The 17881-nt window shown below is 37.2% G+C and overlaps 1 protein-coding gene across 1 annotated transcript in view; it reads left to right on the top strand.

Moving 5' to 3' along the window:
- Positions 1-14016, top strand: part of LOC143732110 (multiple epidermal growth factor-like domains protein 9) — a 48555-nt gene extending 34539 nt beyond the window's left edge. Inside the window, exon 6 of the mRNA XM_077222804.1 lies at positions 11901-14016. Within this exon, the coding sequence (XP_077078919.1) occupies positions 11901-12385 (485 nt within the window). The 3' untranslated portion in view covers positions 12386-14016. The remainder of the gene's footprint in view (positions 1-11900) is intronic.
- The last annotated feature ends 3865 nt before the right edge of the window (positions 14017-17881 follow it).

The raw sequence follows: 17881 nt of genomic DNA, 5'->3' as shown, positions 1-17881 counted from the left end.
ACTTTTCAATCTTTCTGCTATATTTGAAGACATTTTTCATGCCTTAATCTGTTTAAAGGCAAATTAAGACTTTTACATATAATTTTAAGACTCGCTGAAACCCTGTCATTTTTAATGCAAACATATATCATAAAATATGTCATAACTTTTTTTTAATCTAAAACATTGATGCTCTATAGCTTCTCTTACAATTAAAAGCTGTTAACACAAAAGCACAATTGTTAAAATAGCATAAATAATGCTTATTGACTTACTGCCATCGAATCTATCGCCAGAAGTGATTGAAACGAAATGCACGTGCGCACTTGCGTATTATATGATGATAGTCATACTTTGCGCATGCGTGGTAACAGATACGTGACATACATACGTGACATACATACGTGACGTGGATACGTGAAGTCACCGCGCTACAGTCTGCAGCGAGGGGTGTCTCAATGAATTGGCGTGATTCTATATGGGCTTCAGACAATCGGCACACCCAGAGGGCGTAATTTTACACGGGAAATGCAGCCAAACCTTGGAGCGTTTTGCCTTTGGCATCTTCATTAATCCCCTCGCTACCAGTTCAACAAGTGCGCCGAGTAGCGGCACTAAGTCACGCCGGAACACCAGGTAAAAAAAAAATCAGGCACCAAAATGTTCTTTCTTATTTGGTCTCGCTACTACCGTTTACGTCGGAACCGGTTCCCTATTGGCAGCGCGTTTCAGTACCCAACCCTACACATTAGTTAATAAAATAAGCACTACAGATCATTCATTAGACACTACATCAAAAAAATGAGATCTCAGCATTCAGCATCCAGTGGATGGACAGCAGACGTCATTTGTGCACTTGAGAGCCCGCCCACACGCTGTTCTGATTGGCTGTGGGTTTTGATTGAATTTGACGCAACTCGCAGTCGCGTCGCGTCTAGTGTGGACAGACAAATTATTTGTCGCTGGAATCTTATCGCATCACGTCTGGTTAGGACACGGTGTATCTCTCTCTGTATATAACCCATTCACAATTTGAATGAAAGTTTTATTTTTCATGCTGCTAAGTACACACTGCAAAATTTTAGGAGTGACAATCATATTTAAAAGTGGGATTTAATCCAAATTTGTGTTTATTGACATAATGATAAACATAGCCATGGATGGGTCAAAAAATCTGAAATGCCAAAATAGATCTGTGCATTTCGTGTAAATGCAAACTAAAAGACCTGCCACTTGTTCTAGTACATGTTATGTGTTTCTTTGCTGTTTGTTTGACTTATATATTGACTAATATTTTTATGTTCAAATAGTTCAACAAATAGTTCCAATATTTTTGATATGGAATTGACATTGGAAATGTGGTAGATATTTCTTCTTTCGCACCTGACTTAAATCTACCCTGGTCTCGTCTACTAATCAACGTCCACAAACGTCTCCAATCGACGTTAGTTTTCTTGTACCTGGGTCTCATCTACAATCGATATCTCCGAACGTCTCCAGTTGATGTTAGTTTACCTGTATCTGGGTCTCGTCTACAATCGATGTTCCCCGTTCAATAACATTTGTACTCAAGGGCGTCTTTCATCAACGTCGGCTGAGTCCCCTAACCCTAACTTGCTGCGCAGCAATAGCTAAACAGACTCCAGAAAATGCCTTCGATAATGCTTTAATCACGGCCTGAGGATCTCAGACAAATTTCAGAGTGAATCCCACCAGCAAAAGGAATACATCAGTTTTTATAGACTAGAAGTATGGCACAATTTGATTGTTTCTTCATATGCAAACTCTTCTATTACTAGGTCGAAGCAAACTTAGATCTCAAATCATTAAAAAAAATGGGACAAGGTGAAAGTTCAGTTGATTACTCAATATGTCATGAGACTATTCTAGAAAGTTATATTTTTAATATTGTCTAGCCAGCATCTCAGAATTTTCCACTGGTTTCGACACAATCTTCATAGTACATTTTTAGAACGTGTTAGTTAGGCCTAAAGGAGAAGTAAGGTTAGAATGTTAGAATTATGATTAGTTTGATATACAGTTAACTATTGTATTCATTAAAAAATCTATCACAGGAACAATAGAATCAGTTGTTATTATAATGTATAATTAAGAGCTCATATTAAAAACTGATGTCATGAAGTCATGGCCATGATCTTTTTAAAGACTTATGGAGAGAGCAATATATTACTTTAGGGCATGATCCTTGTCAATTATTCCCACTGTAGTAAAATAAAAAATGTCTTGGAGAAGTTCTGGAAAATTACCCTGGCAATATGTAGGGATGCTCAGATGTATAGGCCAATAAAACCAATTTTTTTCAATATCGGCCATTGGCCAACTCAAAGAAAATGTCTCTTGTGCTGAATATAGGGCTGTTAACGCAACAGTAATGCATTAACAGTTTAAAAAATAATAGTGATGTTAAAGCAGTCTTAGCTTTACGATTGTGCAATTTTTGCCACAAAATTCAAACAATAAATGGCTTTTGACGCTCTTAAATGTGACATAACAGATCACCTCAGTTCAGTGGCAGCGTCTTTTCTGCCACTTTAATACAAGTTATAAACACAAAAAGAACATGCATGATCATCAAACGGTGTGTTGAAAGATATAGTACAACTTACCAAAATGTATCATGTTTTATGTAATCCCTCAATCAATGTTTCAATCATAGAAAGAATTCAATAAAACAGCTTGTGAACAATGTCACTTAACGTTGCATTTACCTCAGGAAAGTTCACAGTTCGTTAGTTGGCTATAAAACTATATGCGTATGCTTGAATAAATGTATGTTTAGTTTATGAAAACTCCCTTATGTGCAACTGAGTTGTATACAAACATTTAATAAACATTGTAATTATTATATCTGAAAATAAATAGCAGTTGAATTTGACTCTGCTGTTCATTTTAACCTCTAATATTATAGCAGTCTACCTGTAACATCTTGACCTGAGGTTCCTCCTCCAACCCACCAGAGGGCGCACTCTCCTGTATACCAAACTCTATCCTCTGTTCCTGTCACATGTTTACTCCTTCCTATTTAACAAGGCTGAATCCCTTTGTTCATTGCAAAGAATTGTTTGCAAGGTCTGCAATTCTGAGCATTTTCCCCATTGTTGTGACTTGGATTGGGCCTATCTGTCTTGGTATACTGTTACTTGCTAGGTTTTGTGTTTTGGATTTGGTTGCCTGATTGGACTGTTTTCTTAGTGTTTTACCCTGGACTTTGTTACCCTGGCTTGCAACTTTATGATTTACACTGTTGCAACAAATATATCTCTGTAGATGGATCCCTCTGCTCTCCCTGAGTCTGATATGTTACAGTACCAAATGAGAGGGTTCCCTGTATAGTTTACACCATTAGTTGGGAGAGATTTTACGATCGGTATTGGCAGAGGTCATTCTGAATAATAGGCTATCAGCATTAATGTAGAGATTTAGTATTGGTACATCTCTAGTATCAAATGGTCAATGAATGGACGGGAGTGTGTGGTTCCAACTGTTATTGTTTTTTTTTATTAGTAACTCATAAAACGGCTATCATGTCAATGGTATTTGAGGGAATTTGTTGCTGAAGTGGTTGCTAGGATTTCATGAGACATGAATAAAGAATGCAAGCTTTGGTGTAGTCTGGATAATTTTTAATGATTTTATGACACCGTTCGCACTTTTACCTTTCTGATGATAAGTAGGCCCTATCTATGTTGAGGACAGTTGTTTATGGTCAGTGTAGACTTCCTGTGTTGGCACTGCACACCTTTGACAACGCCTTATTTGATTTATTATGGTGTAACATTAGATTGACAGTGACAGTGAAATGAATATATTTATTGTATGTTTTAAACGTTTTTTTTTTACATTCATTTTATATCAGTAAAGTTTTAAAGGGGTCATGACATGCACTTTTATTTGTTTTATTTTATATTGTTCTCTGAGGTCCACTTATAATGGTAACAAGATTTTAACATCAAAACACATCCTAATTTAGTAATAAGTAGGGGTATAACCAGGGTTTGAAATGAACACCCGCCAACCTACCAAATGCGGGTAGGAATCAACTGGGGCAGGTAACGCTATCATATCACTAGCCAATTTGGCTATTTGGTAATGTTTACTCACTTTGCTGACGAAGTTTGTGTAAGCCAAATCTGCATAGATTTAGCACAAAAACTCAATTTGTGAGTCCTCATGATACAGTCATGGTCAGAATTAATGGTACCCCTGGTAAATATGATCAAAACTGGCTGTAAAAAATAAATCTGCATCGTTTATCCTTTTGACCTTTCATTCAAAAAATTGCTAAAAATCTAACCTTTCATTGAAGTAAAAGAATTGAAAGTGGAGGGGAAATCACATTATGAAATAAATGTTTTTCTCCAAAACACGTTGGCCACAATTATTGGAACCCTTTTATTAAATACTTTTTGCAATCTCCTTTTTTTAAGATAACAGCTCTGAGTTTTCTGCTATAATGTCTGATGAGTTTGGAGAACACCTGACAGGAGATCAGAGACCATTCCTCCATACAGAATCTCTCCAGATCCTGTAGATTCCCAGATCTATGTTGGTGCTTCTCCTTGTCAGTTCACTCAACTCATCAGCTCAGGGAACTGGGACGGTCATGGCAGAAGCTTCATTTTCTATAACACATTTTTGTGTTAATTTTGATATTTGTTTTAGATCGTTGTCCAGATGGAAGATCCAAACATGGCCCATTATAAGATTTCTAGCAGAAGCCGTCAGGTTTTGATTTTTTATCTGTTGATATTTGATAGAATCCACGATGCCATGTATCTGAACAAGAAGTCCAGGACCTCCAGCAGAAAAATATACCCACAACATTAAAGATCCAACGGTACATTAAATTGTACACATGGGGTACTTTTTATCCTTGTGTGCACCAAACCCATCTAGCGTGTTTGCTGCCAAAAAGCTCTTTTTTTAGTTTCATCTGACCACAGAACCCTGTGCTGTTTAAAGTTCCAGTCATTCTGTCAACTGAATATGCTGGAGTTTGTTTTTGGACGAGCGAGGAGGATTTTTCTTGAAACCCTCCCAAACAACATGTGGTGATGTAGGGGTTGTTTGATTTTTTTTTTAATGGGCTTTCTGACCCCAAGACTCAAGTAATCTCTGCAATTCTCCATCTGTGATCCTTGAAGACTCTCTGTCCACTCAAACTCTCCTCCTCACCATGCATTAAGGCAATATAGACACACATCCTCTTCCTGGCAGATTCATAACATCTTTAGTTGATTGTAACTTCTTAGTTATTGCCCTGATGGACAAAATGGGGATTTTCAATTCTTTAGCTATTTTCTTACAGCCACTTTCTATTTTTTGATGCTCAACAATCTTTTGATGCACATCAGAACTATATTCTTTGGTTTTACTCATTGTGATGGCTGAATAAGGGAATTTTGCCTTTGTGTTTCCTCATATTTAAACTCCTGTGAAACAAGAAGTCATAGCTAGACAGTTTCATGTTCCTAGTCACCCTGGTGTGCTAAAAAAAGGTAAACATTAATGGGAATATACTTCAGAGATATTTTACTTGTAAAAAATTCTAGGGGTACCAATAATTGTGGCCAACCATGACTGTATATACAGCGTATTGCACAGAATCTGTGCATATCTGGCTTACCTGAACATACACGTCACTACGTAACATATAACGGTGCCCTTGTTCAGTTGCATTGAAGCAATAGTGAAGATTAAAAAGCATTTGGTTAACAGAAAAGACATTGCTATTTTCCAACATCCTACATTTTTTAAATGTTCTTTGTACCGTATTGATCTGTCCACCTAAAACATATTTTTGGTGATGAGGATGAAAGAGGAAGGGAGGAGATTGCTGGATGACAGGAATTAGTTTGAATAAGACATTTTGGTAAAATTTGGATTTCATACAATCATATATATATAAAGTTGTGACATATCTCATCTGGATATTTTTTTTTCTTTCTTTCTTTTTTTGGCTAATAGAAGATCTGAATGGCCGGTAACTTAAAAACTTAGTAGCCAAATTGGCCGGAGAGTGAAAAAGTGACGGCACTCTGAAAAGTAAACAGACTCATGCGCTGAATTAAAGACGGTAAAAGTGAGTGGGTCCAATATCATTGGTCTTAAAAAGTGGGTGGGTCTTGTCCCACCCATATACAATGGTTCTGACGCCCATGCATATATACAGGAGGCGTCAAAATGAACATGGAAATATTACTTATGTGACAAATAGCGGGAAGTAAAACTCTAATCCAAAAGCTTGACCGGTCTTATTTGCTTCCTGTTGGGGATCTTATTTTAAATTTTAATTTAGATTTTGAAATGGATTTTATCCATTTATGGATTTTGAGTCACTTCAAAGGATGCAATCACTGAAATAGTAGAGACTTACTATTTTAGAGCAATATGCATAAGCTCATGTTTTTAAATAGATCCTCATAACATAATGTAAAAATAAATGTATTTTTATTTTAATGTTTCTGTATTTTTCAGTTGCTTATGCAGACAGTCTCACCACCAGGTAAAAATATACTACTTCAAAACACATCCTAATTTAGAAATAATAAGTAGTAGTGTAATGATACCCTCATGTCACGATTTGATATCACGTTACTGAACTCACAATACGATATTATTGCGATACTCCAAGACATATGATAAAAGGTTAACAAAAAATTTACTGTTGATTAAAATGCTAAATTAGATATTACATTGTAGGTGTAAATGAATAGGCTTGGACTTCGTGCAGGTAACCAATCCACAGGACAATGGTGAACCAGAATAAAAATATTCATGATTCTGAAGCTGAAAATACAGAATTATTTTAGACGAATATGCTCGCACTCTGTCACTGGCTAGATATATTTAAAATAATGTAGGCCATTTTTTACTGGTAACATAAGACATTTGGCATTATAAGGACCCACAAATATTCCCCCATTGCATTATTATACATTATATTCAAAATGATATAGTAGTTTAATGTAGCACTGACACTAAGGGCCCTATCACACACCAGGCGCAATGCAAGTGTTTTTTGATAGTTTCAGCCCGACGAAGTTATCATTTTCACGTCCTGTGCCACATTGTTTAAATAGCAAATGCATTTGCACGCCCATGGGCGAGGTGTGTTCAGGCTCATTGTTGGCACGTTGCCATTTTGAGGCAAATAGACTACCTTTAAACTAGGTTTCAGTTGGTCAATGGTGCAGTATTTTCTTTTGTTATTTAAAGGACGCATTAGTAATACGAGCCTATAGGCGGGTGCACAACACGTGTACACTCTGCTTATTACACACACAGGGACGCGCAGCAGCACATAAAGATATGGTGGAATCAGGCTTTTCCCTGTAGATGGTCTGCTTGCACACTTTAACCTCGCACACGAGATAGCAATCCGCCAATGCGCAAGCGCAACTGGCTTTTAAAGGGAATGGGAGATAATTGGTTTATTGCATGTTATGCCCAAAACACACCCATTGATCATTAATAGAATAGGGACAACCCTTTTAGACCATGCACCGGGTACGTACAGACCATTTTTCCCGTTGTTAAACTAGCAAAAGTGGATTCAGACATGCCCTAAGTGCACTTGCACCGTGCACTTTAGACCATGCGCTTACATCGTTAAAATAGGGCCCCTACAACTCTGAATACTTGAATTTTGTCTCGCACAGTAATTTTTATTTTGGGTGAACTACACAAAACAGATTGTCACTATCAATGATACATATGGTAGGATTTTTGTATTGCGATATAGTGTGACACGATATATTGTTACACCCCTAGTAATAAGCCATTTTCTATCATATTCTATCCTATCCTATTCTATTTCTATCACACTGTTTTGATGCAAGACTTGGAAGTAAACGCCCACTGCTATGATTGGGTAACAGTTTTGCATATTAATATAAATTTTAATATCCCTGCCATTACACGTGTGGAATTGTTTTCAAAACTTCCGGTATTGAAAAATATCTCGCTACATATTTTCAGCATCGCATGGCAATGCTTAGACGCTGGAATAATGGCAGGATGCACCATTTCTCCACTGGCTTTTATCATGGCAATGGAAGTAATCATTACGGCATCAAGATGGGTAGTAGGAGGAGAGCGCTTGGATTCTGGGATGCGACTACCACCAATTAGAACATACATGGATGACATGACAACCATGACTACAACAGTAGCCTGCAATAATCGGTTATTTGGGAAGTTAACAGATAATATCGAATGGGCAAGAATGCAATTTAAGCCCTCTAAATCAAGGAGCATCTTGATAGTTAAAGGAAAGGTAGTAGATAAAACATTCTTCATTAATGGTGAGGCAATACCAACAGTTTCTGAGTTTCTTATAGTAAAGGAGTATTGCAGCTGCCAGTCTCTGCTTTAACCGGGGAGTTTAAGTGTGCCAAGGTCAGACTGGAAATGACTTTAGCAGAGTCACGCGACAAATGTGTAAGGGAGGCAGCCCCTGTGGTAAAAACTGGTAGAAAGTGGTCAGCAAAGAAATCTGTAGTAGAGGCAAAGGCTGACCTTCAAATTGGGGATATCGTGGGACAGGTACAGCGTGGAAGAGGGGGTTTTGGGCTCAGTTTAGCTCCTCCTAAATGGCACAAGGCAGGCCCAGCTCAAAGGAGGAAGCTGGTAGTCAACGAGGTGCGAAAAGCAGGAGGAGAGGATGAGATGTATAAAGGCCATTTCCACCATTTGCGTGAATGACGGGTGGTTGGGCAGATATTGTGTTTTGAGGTAGGTGGTATGCCATACGGAACCGTTGCCACTGAAACTGCATATGAACGCACCAGTGGGGCTCGACAGCCTTAGTCAAACGGGTTGGCGCGTATGGTTGGGTTGCGGAGAGATTGTGAGATTGTGGTTAGGTCTCAGCAGCAGGAGGGATGTAGGGGGCAGTAAGCTGGGCTGAGTTGAGTGGGGGACGGAGGGGGGTGACACTGGGATGCCAGAGGCACTGTCGAGCCCTCTTGAGGTGTCGTGGGCTAGTCGACGAAACACTGAGAACGGAAGGTACCCACTTGAAGACCCTAGAGATGTCCCCTACTCAGCTCAATCCAGATGGTTGTCATGGGGGGACCGCACTGTGGTTGCAGCCGTTGTGTGTGCTGACGCGTGTTAACACTAGACAAAAGGAAATTTTCATCACCATATGGAAAGAAACGTAAATGGATGGAGAAGCATAGGTTATTGTAAAGCTATGTCTTAGTTGGTGCTTATCTTGGCGAAAGCCGAGTACAAATCAGCATGAAGTTTTAACATCTACTCTCGTGTAATGAAAATCATCAATTTTAATACCCCTGCCATTACACGTGTGGAATTGTTTTGAAAACTTCCGGTATTGAAAAATATCTCGCTACATATTTTAATCATTTGCCACAACGTGGCAATATGCTTTAAAAGTCTTGGTTGTGGCAAAAAAAGTTGAAGTTCTTGGAGTTACCACAGTTATAGTTGATTGGATAACTTGCAGTGTTTCATGGAAACGGAATTATGAATTAATGTGTTTATCAATAAAGTGAAAAACATATACAATTTAATTTGCAGTGTCATGTTTTAAATAAAATCAAACCCGTTGTGACGTCTTACTGATGACAAAAAAGAAGATCTTGCTCATTGAAGCTTTTGTTCAGGATTAGAGCGAAAGACTTCAATCAAAACTATAACAAAAGCAGCGTTTAATTTTAAGAATAAAGTGAATCCACTCTTACCCTCAGGGGACGGATTGGGCGGTACCGCCCAAAATGACATACTTTTACAAATGTGTAATTATCTTAAAAACTATTAATGATAGAGAGGTGCGGTCTTTTTTGCCGTCTTCCTCAGATTCCGCTGAAAACAGTGATAACAAACTTACCCAGCTTTTATACACACTTCCTTGTTGCGCAATACCACTTTGTCAAAGTCCAATGAAATCGATGTTGTTTGGCAGATTCACGAGCAACAACCAATGGAAAAATTCTAGCAAATCGGAGGACTCTGTAGCCTTGCAAGGGGTGGTACTATATACTATTACGCAAACAGCGTTGAGTGGCAGAGATGACAGAAAGCAAACGGACGCGTCGAGTATAAACAAGGCTTTACGGAGCGAGAGCGCACAGAGATATGAGAGAGAGACAGAACAATTATAATATATATATATATACACATACAATTATAGCATTATTTTTAGCACTTTTATGATGGCAAGCAGTAAACGATTTACGGTGGAACAAGCTCTGGAACAATTACTGGAGAGTGACGAGGAGAAAGCATTGCTTAGAAAATTCTGAACATTCCTAAGAAAAACGCCTGGGACTATTTGTAAATAAAGTTACATTTTTCATTGTTCTTTACACATTTTATTTAACAATTACACATGTCTGTCAAGCAAAGGCTTTGACAAATATATTTTTTGTTCAAAAACTGTTCACTATTGTTGTGTGATGTGTGATTTACAGAAAAAATAAATGCCAAAAATCTAATTTCAGTTTTTGAAATTCTCTAGTTTATGGTACATTTTCACTCATACTTCCTTTATAAACATATTACATGTGTGCTTATGTTAGCTTAGGGTCTTCTTAATCCATAGATACCAAACACATAGTGTTCCATCTCCATTACATATAGTTTATAAGCCCAAATGTAAAAATAGAGAAAACGGACCAAAAAGAGCTTAGTCCCCAGAGGGTTAATATTAGGGTCACATGGAAGGCAATGCAAAGACTGCTTTTTCACAAATTGGCACTTCAAAACATATTGTAATCTTCAGAGGTATTTCTACTGTTTTGTTGCTGGAGTAATTCTGTGTTTGCTTCTCTCTCCTATTTACCACTGAAAGACATGTGTGAGTAGGCATTGATTTTCTTCTGCAGAGGCGGTCTTTCATCGCACTATTACGTCATAATGTGACAAAATCCAAAACAAGTTGTTTCAATAAAAAAAATGTTTGGACTAACAACGAAGTTTTGAGTTCTGAAACTTACAAGAAGTTTTTGTAGTACAATGACCTCTTATATGTCGAAAGATCAAGAAAAAATGTATTTCTCAATTCATGACCAAACATCTTTTATGCTTGTTAATGCATTAACAATTCCTGTCATGTGGAGGTGTCCAAATGAACATGGAAATATTACAAATGTGACTAATAGCGGGAGCAAAAACTCTAATTTAAAAGCTTGACTGGTCTTATTTGCTTCCTGTTGGGGATCTAAAATTTAGATTATGAAATGAGTCACTTCAAAGGATGCAATCACTGAAATAGAAGATACTTCCAATTTTAGAGCAATATACATATGCTCATGTCTTTAAGATCCTAATAATATGATGTAAAAATAATTGTATTTTTATGTGAATGTTGCTTATGCAGACAGTCTTGCCACCAGAATTAGTATTATTTTTTTTACCTTTTTAAATTACTGGGAGGGAAAACATAATTTGAATGAAATATGGGAGAAAAATTAGGATCTGTAAATAAAAAATATCATGTTACTGAAAAAAAAAAGATTTACTTTGAAACAATTTTCACTTAGAAATTGCTAGTAAATTGCACAAATAATTACAAAGAAACATGAATCACATTAAAATAAATGTGAAATTTTGAAGTAGAAAGACTAAAATAGTACTTTCTTGTAAAAACATACTTCAGTAATGTTTGTATACAACTTTGAAAAATAATAGAGAAAAAATAAAAGAAATGTATATGAAAATAAACTAGGCCTAGATGCAGTCCTAATCCACGCTTTGGTTTATCAGTAGATTTGCATCAAGATTGATCGTAATCTCGAATACTTGTTCAACTAATTGTTCAACTCTCTCTCTCTCTCTCTCTCTCTCTCTCTCTCTCTCTCCCTCTCTCTCTCTCTCTCTCTCTCTCTCTCTCTCTCTCTATCTCTCTCTCTCTCTCTCTCTCTCTCTCTCAGCTGTGAGAATCTCCCCGACTCAAGACATCAAAACCTCCACAACACAAATCCACAAATCCACAAGTTCCATGTCTTCTACACCTCCTTCCCGCCTCATCACTTCCCCCTCCCCCACCACCCGCCCAAGTCTACCGACTCTGGAGTCCGGCACGGGAGACTCTGCGGGACACAACAGCACGGCCTCTGCCCTAACAGTAGTGTCCTGGACGCAGTTCAACGTCATCATTCTTGCCGTCATCATTGTGGTCGTCGTTCTCCTCATGGGCTTCGTCGGAGGCGTGTATACGTATCGTGAGTACCGCAACCGAAAACTGAATGCCCCGTTTTGGACCATTGAGCTGAAGGAGGACAACATCAGCTTCAGCAGCTACCACGATAGCATCCCGCACGCCGATCCCAATGGACTACTGGAGGAGGAGCCGTGTGTGGTTGCGGCCAATGGGCAGTTAGCGCTCGCCACTGCCGCCAACATGTACAAAGCGTGAAGTTAACGGTACGATTGCATCTTCTTTTAAAGTGAGAGTTCAGACAAAAATGTACATTCTGTGATTATTTACTCACGTCGTACCAAACCTGTATGACTTTTTTTTTCTTCTGTGGAACATATAAAAAGATATTTTGAAGTACCACTGTCCTTATACCGAAATTAGGCGGGGTCCAAAACAACATCTATTCTTTTGTGTTTCACAGAAGAAACAAAGTCATACAGGTTTGGTTCAACATGTGGGTGAGTGAAATAGCAAATGGCATTTTTCAGGTGAACGATACCGTTAATTCCCATGATAAGTGAAAGAAGATGGCCTGGGAGCCAAAGCTAACTTATTTATTTGATTCTACACACTATTTAGCTCCCCTTTGCTTCTTAAATTATATCATCATGCAAGTCCTGTGACATTTTAGAGAGGACTCAATGAAATACAAGACAAGCCATTAACATGTTACTTCGCGTGTCCCTCGATTCGATGAATTGCGAATACATTGCCTCTTAAATGAGCCTCTAAACTCACTCAAAACTGCTATTTGTATAGAAAACTCAAAATGTTTTCATACTGACCCAGTTACACCAAAATTCACTATGGCTTTGGGATTTTCAATATAAAACAGAGGAAGTTCATTCAATCAGCAAGGAAATTGCAACGGAAACAAAGACTGCCAGGTGAAAGCTCTTGATATGGAAACCTATGTGTGTGCGTTTATCTTTGACAGAGACTATTTCATACATATATCAATGGTGGCACTTTGACTTTCTTTGAAATGCAGTCTTGCTAAGAATTCCTCTTAACTCGATTTCGGTCACAGACTGGTACAGAACTGAACATGCTACATAACAGTCATACCTGTAAGACTAGCACCTGTTTCAGCCTTATTGTATTTATGAGTGTGAGTGGGTGTATGCTTATGTGCGTGTGCGTGCTTGGAGAGAGAGAGAGAGAGACAGAGAGAGAGAGAGAGAGGCATAGTGTTGAGTGTGGAGACAGTTTCAGATCTAACTGTGTAGAGCTGGATTCTACGCAGGAATGTACAAAAAGACTGGATTTCTTCTGCTGCATAGTTTCACGAATACTGATCAAATCTTTGACACAATATTGTAGACATAAAAGCCATGTAAGCGTAAAATGACCCACGGGCAAAGTTTTCCGAAGAATTTGCGAAGTGGAAAGACTTTTTGGGAATCTGTAAGGTACGGCGGTTGACTGCTTTTTACTCCATTTGTCTGCAAGGACCCTTTCAAATGTGATTCAGAATCATTTTGATGATTTGATCAAGGACTGGTGTTTGAACTAATGTGTTTTTCCCCCATATATTTAATTTGTCTTGTTAATTTCTATTTATTTATCATTTGTGTTTGTCTCTGTGATCTTATTTTATCAATCTTTTTTAAATCTTCATGCTGCATTGTACAGTGTACCATACCGAATGCAAACTCTGTAGGCCGAGTTGTGAGCACAACCTCAAAAACGTGTTGGAAGACTTATTTTCTTCTCTTATTTTCTTTATAATTTATTTAGTCAGGTTATGTTAACTCACAGTATACAATGGCATTTTGGTGGAAAATACTGTATTTTCTCATTCCTGAGTGGTCAAATGACTGAAAATAAAGGATTATTGAATCAAAGGACTTGCTTCAAAGAGATGTCACTTTTTTTAAAACTGAATGAGTGAATGGACTGCTTAAAGGGGGTATACAGTATGTATTTTTTTCAATGTTAAAAGGATAGTCGAACCAAAAGCGAAAATTCTGTAAATTATTTACCTTATGTTTCTCATAAAACTGTGGCTATTTTCCTTCTGTGGCATACTGTTTTGTCCATACAATAAGAGTCAGTGGACCCCATTGTTTTCCATTGTATGGACAAAACAGTTAACATTAGAGTTCGACAACTGTTCAAAACGCCATCTGTTTGTGTCCCACTGAAGAAAGAAAGTCATACTGGCTTGTCCCGACATGAGGGTGAGTAAATGATGACAGCATTTTACTTTTTGGGTGATTATCACCAGTTTTTGAGACTATGGCTCCATTTCTCTAAGTCTACATAACCACAGAACACACACACACACACACACACTAACTCTGTTGTAACTCTAAACACAAACATAAAGTGATTAGCTACAAACACGCCAAACACAGATGTGAAAAATGTAAAATGCTACATCTTTTGTTTTGTTCAGTTTGCAGTGGAGTGTACAGGTGTGTCACATGTATGTATGTGAACAAATACACTGTATTTACAAGTATAAACAACTGATGCATTTTACACATTTATGGAACTGAACTGAATCAATACTGAACTGACTTGAGCTGAATAATGACACTATTGGCTTTTTAGAGCTGCTTTACAGCCGAATTTGAATTTGTTACTATTGTGATGCTGCTGTGAAACAATCTATGCTGTACAAAGCTCTTTAAAAATAAAGTTGACTTTCTGACTTGGCTTGTATGTATATTCAGTACATATATGTATGTATATATGTGTGTATATATATATATATATATATATATATACACACATACACACACACACACACACACACACACACTATAAACAAATGCAAATCAATTAATGGTGATCAGGTGTAGGTACTGGGGAAATGGTTGTGCCATTTAAATGGCTGTGTTTCCCAAATGAAACAAAAGAGCTGTTAGTTTTGAGCGATATGTCTAATGTAGAGAACTGTGTTTTTAGAGTTTTGCAAAAAGTTGGTTTACAATAGCGAACTGAGTTTAAAGCACGTAAAGTGCTTGTAGTTTTGCAGACTTGAATGGTTTCACTGAGTGAGCCTCAAGTACCACTTTAAGTGTCTAAAAGTTAGTGTTAAAATAAGCAATTTTAAAAAAACTGTAAAATGTTTTCTCCTTTCCAAGTTAAAGCTAGGGTAGGCAATGTTTTTTCATAAACATTTTTTGTTACGCTGGTTGAAACTCGTCACACTCTGATAGCAATCAATAATAGAAGTGGTCTAAATATACAGTATCTTCTGTGGAAGTTGCAAGCACACATCACAAGCAGATCACACGTCATCATCAGCGTTTTCCTGAGACAGTGCAGAGTTAGTCACTGAGCACTGCCAAAAAATGCAGCACCTTTTACAGTTCCTCCATGTCGTAATTACTTTAATGACGAAATAGCAACCAGTGACATTCCACTCGGAGCCGACCATGACTTGGATTTATGCGTTTCTGTGCTATCAATGCCAAAATTAATCTGCTGCAGTCAGATGGCACAAGTCAGGGCTCTCTATGTTGTTTACGTTCATTATTATTGTAATGTAATGTGCTTTGAGACATGAGGCAATGTAAGGTGAACATAATTTCACCAAGTACAACATGTTCACGATCATCCACAACAGACCGACACAGCAACAGCTCAACCAATGGCGTGAGTTTTGAGTGGGGTTGTCTGTTTTACCGACCAATGGAAAATGCACAGCGTGTTTGGAAAACCTTTTTGAAAGAAGTCATCATTTTTGCAGAAATTAGACATTTTACCTTTAAAACTAACATTTTGCAATTCAGAAGCACATTAATTTGTCATTTTGGACACGCTTGAATATTTTCATAACTGAATGTATTTTATTATTGAATAATTTTTCAAGAAAAAAACCTAAACAATTAAATTATGTTTATAAACCTGATCAGCCTGCAGCAGTGATTGTTAGGTTTCACTCACTCATTGTTGAAACTTTCATCAAAAGGCATCTGAATTTACAATGAACTGATTAAAAATAGACCATTGGAAATTTTTGCATTCAGGACCGCCTTTTTCCTCAAAAGTGTAGATTTGTGCAGCTCAGCCAAGAGTAAATCTGACCCAAGCCTTTTTAAGAGATGCTGGTTGACGGCCAGACATGTCAAGCAATTAAAAAAAAAAAGATATGAGTAAATGATATGAGATGTTTATTGACAAAGATTAAGTTTCTTTTCAAGCGAATGGATTGTTTCCTGACAGGGGTTAATGTAAACTGTGCTGTTGTTTGGCCGTATACTGATACACTACGATTTCCGTTGAATAGTTTAGGATCAGTCCGTAAAAAAAAAAAAACTTTTATAAAATTGATCGAGTGACAGTGAAGACATTGATGTTGCAAAAGATTTCAATTTCAAATAAATCTTATTCATCAAAGTATCCTGAAAAAATTACAAATGACTTGATCAACATCATATTTGTAGTTTTTTTTTATTTTTTATTGCTGAAGTAAGAGTGTAACTCTTTCCATAAAATGTAACTAAGTAACGCAGTTTGTTACTTTTTAGGGAATAACACAATATTGTAACACATTACTTTTAAAAGTACACTGCTCATTACGCAGTGGTGTCCAGTGCATGGATCAAATGTAATTTAAGAATAAAATAAAGAAATGTTATGCTGTATGCATAGTAAATATATTCGGCATCTTTTTGATCATTAATCAAATAAGCCAATTATTGACAATGAGCATGTGAACTCTGTACAGACATGTTCTCGCTTTAATCATTCTGGAGTTGACAACATGTATTTATTATATTATTCATAGTTTTGGATCCCAGTAAATACAGATTTGTAAAGGCTGACTGGATGAAGAAAAATGTGCAAAAAAAAAAAAGCATATCTGGAAGGAAAACATCAACAGGCAGCTATTTGGAGATCTATGCGTTTGAGAATAATCTGTATATGAAAATCTTTGACATTTGAACAGTGCTGAAACACTAAACCATGAGTAATGAGGCAGGAATGATATCTCCACACTGTTTATAGTGTCTGTCTGCGCTAACAACCTGATGTTTATTTTTGTTTTTTTATTTTTTAGAGTTAAAGGTATCGCCATGATCAGAGCTGCAATGAATTGCTGGAACACTTTGTGTTAAATGAGGTGTGAAGTTGGGTATGAATGATCTGTTCATATAAGTATGCAATAGACCCTATTAATTAAATCTTCAGACATAGCATCAAAAAATTATATGAAGGGTATCCCTTGCTCTCATATGTTTGAATATTTATGACCCAAAAATGACAAGAAACGCTTAAACAGGAGGGAAACAGTGCTGAAAAGCTGCATTCTTTTCATGCAAGTTTGGTCTGAGCATTTACCATATCGCTCTGGGTTAAGATAATACTGATTGTTTCGGTATAAGCAGTGCACCAGCCACGCGCCCAGACTGTCAAGTGATAGATATTAAACCAGGTGATTTTTTTATGGTTAACTGTGGAAAAAAGGAAAATCGGCCCAAAGCAGAGCACTTTTATTTTTTGCTCCCACTGAGAGAACCCACATTAAAACCTAAAAACAGACAAATGTGCTATAAAATGTTTAATAAAAATGATTGTAAGATATCCAGTATAGTAATATATGTACTGGTTGAAACCATGTAAAATTTATCATGACAAAGTTGCTCGGAAAGACAAAATAATATCCAGGCTCTGCCTCTTATGAAGTGTTTAATGCAGACTATGAAAACTTTGCAAAGACAATTTTCCTCACATACTAAATAGAATAAACCAAGT

Source organism: Siphateles boraxobius, unplaced genomic scaffold (assembly GCF_051911475.1).
Source record: "Siphateles boraxobius isolate OS27281-9 unplaced genomic scaffold, OSU_SipBor_1 9, whole genome shotgun sequence".
NCBI lineage: Eukaryota > Metazoa > Chordata > Actinopteri > Cypriniformes > Leuciscidae > Siphateles > Siphateles boraxobius.
The sequence above is the reverse complement of the archived record's forward strand: the minus strand, read 5'-3'. Positions and strand labels throughout refer to the sequence as shown.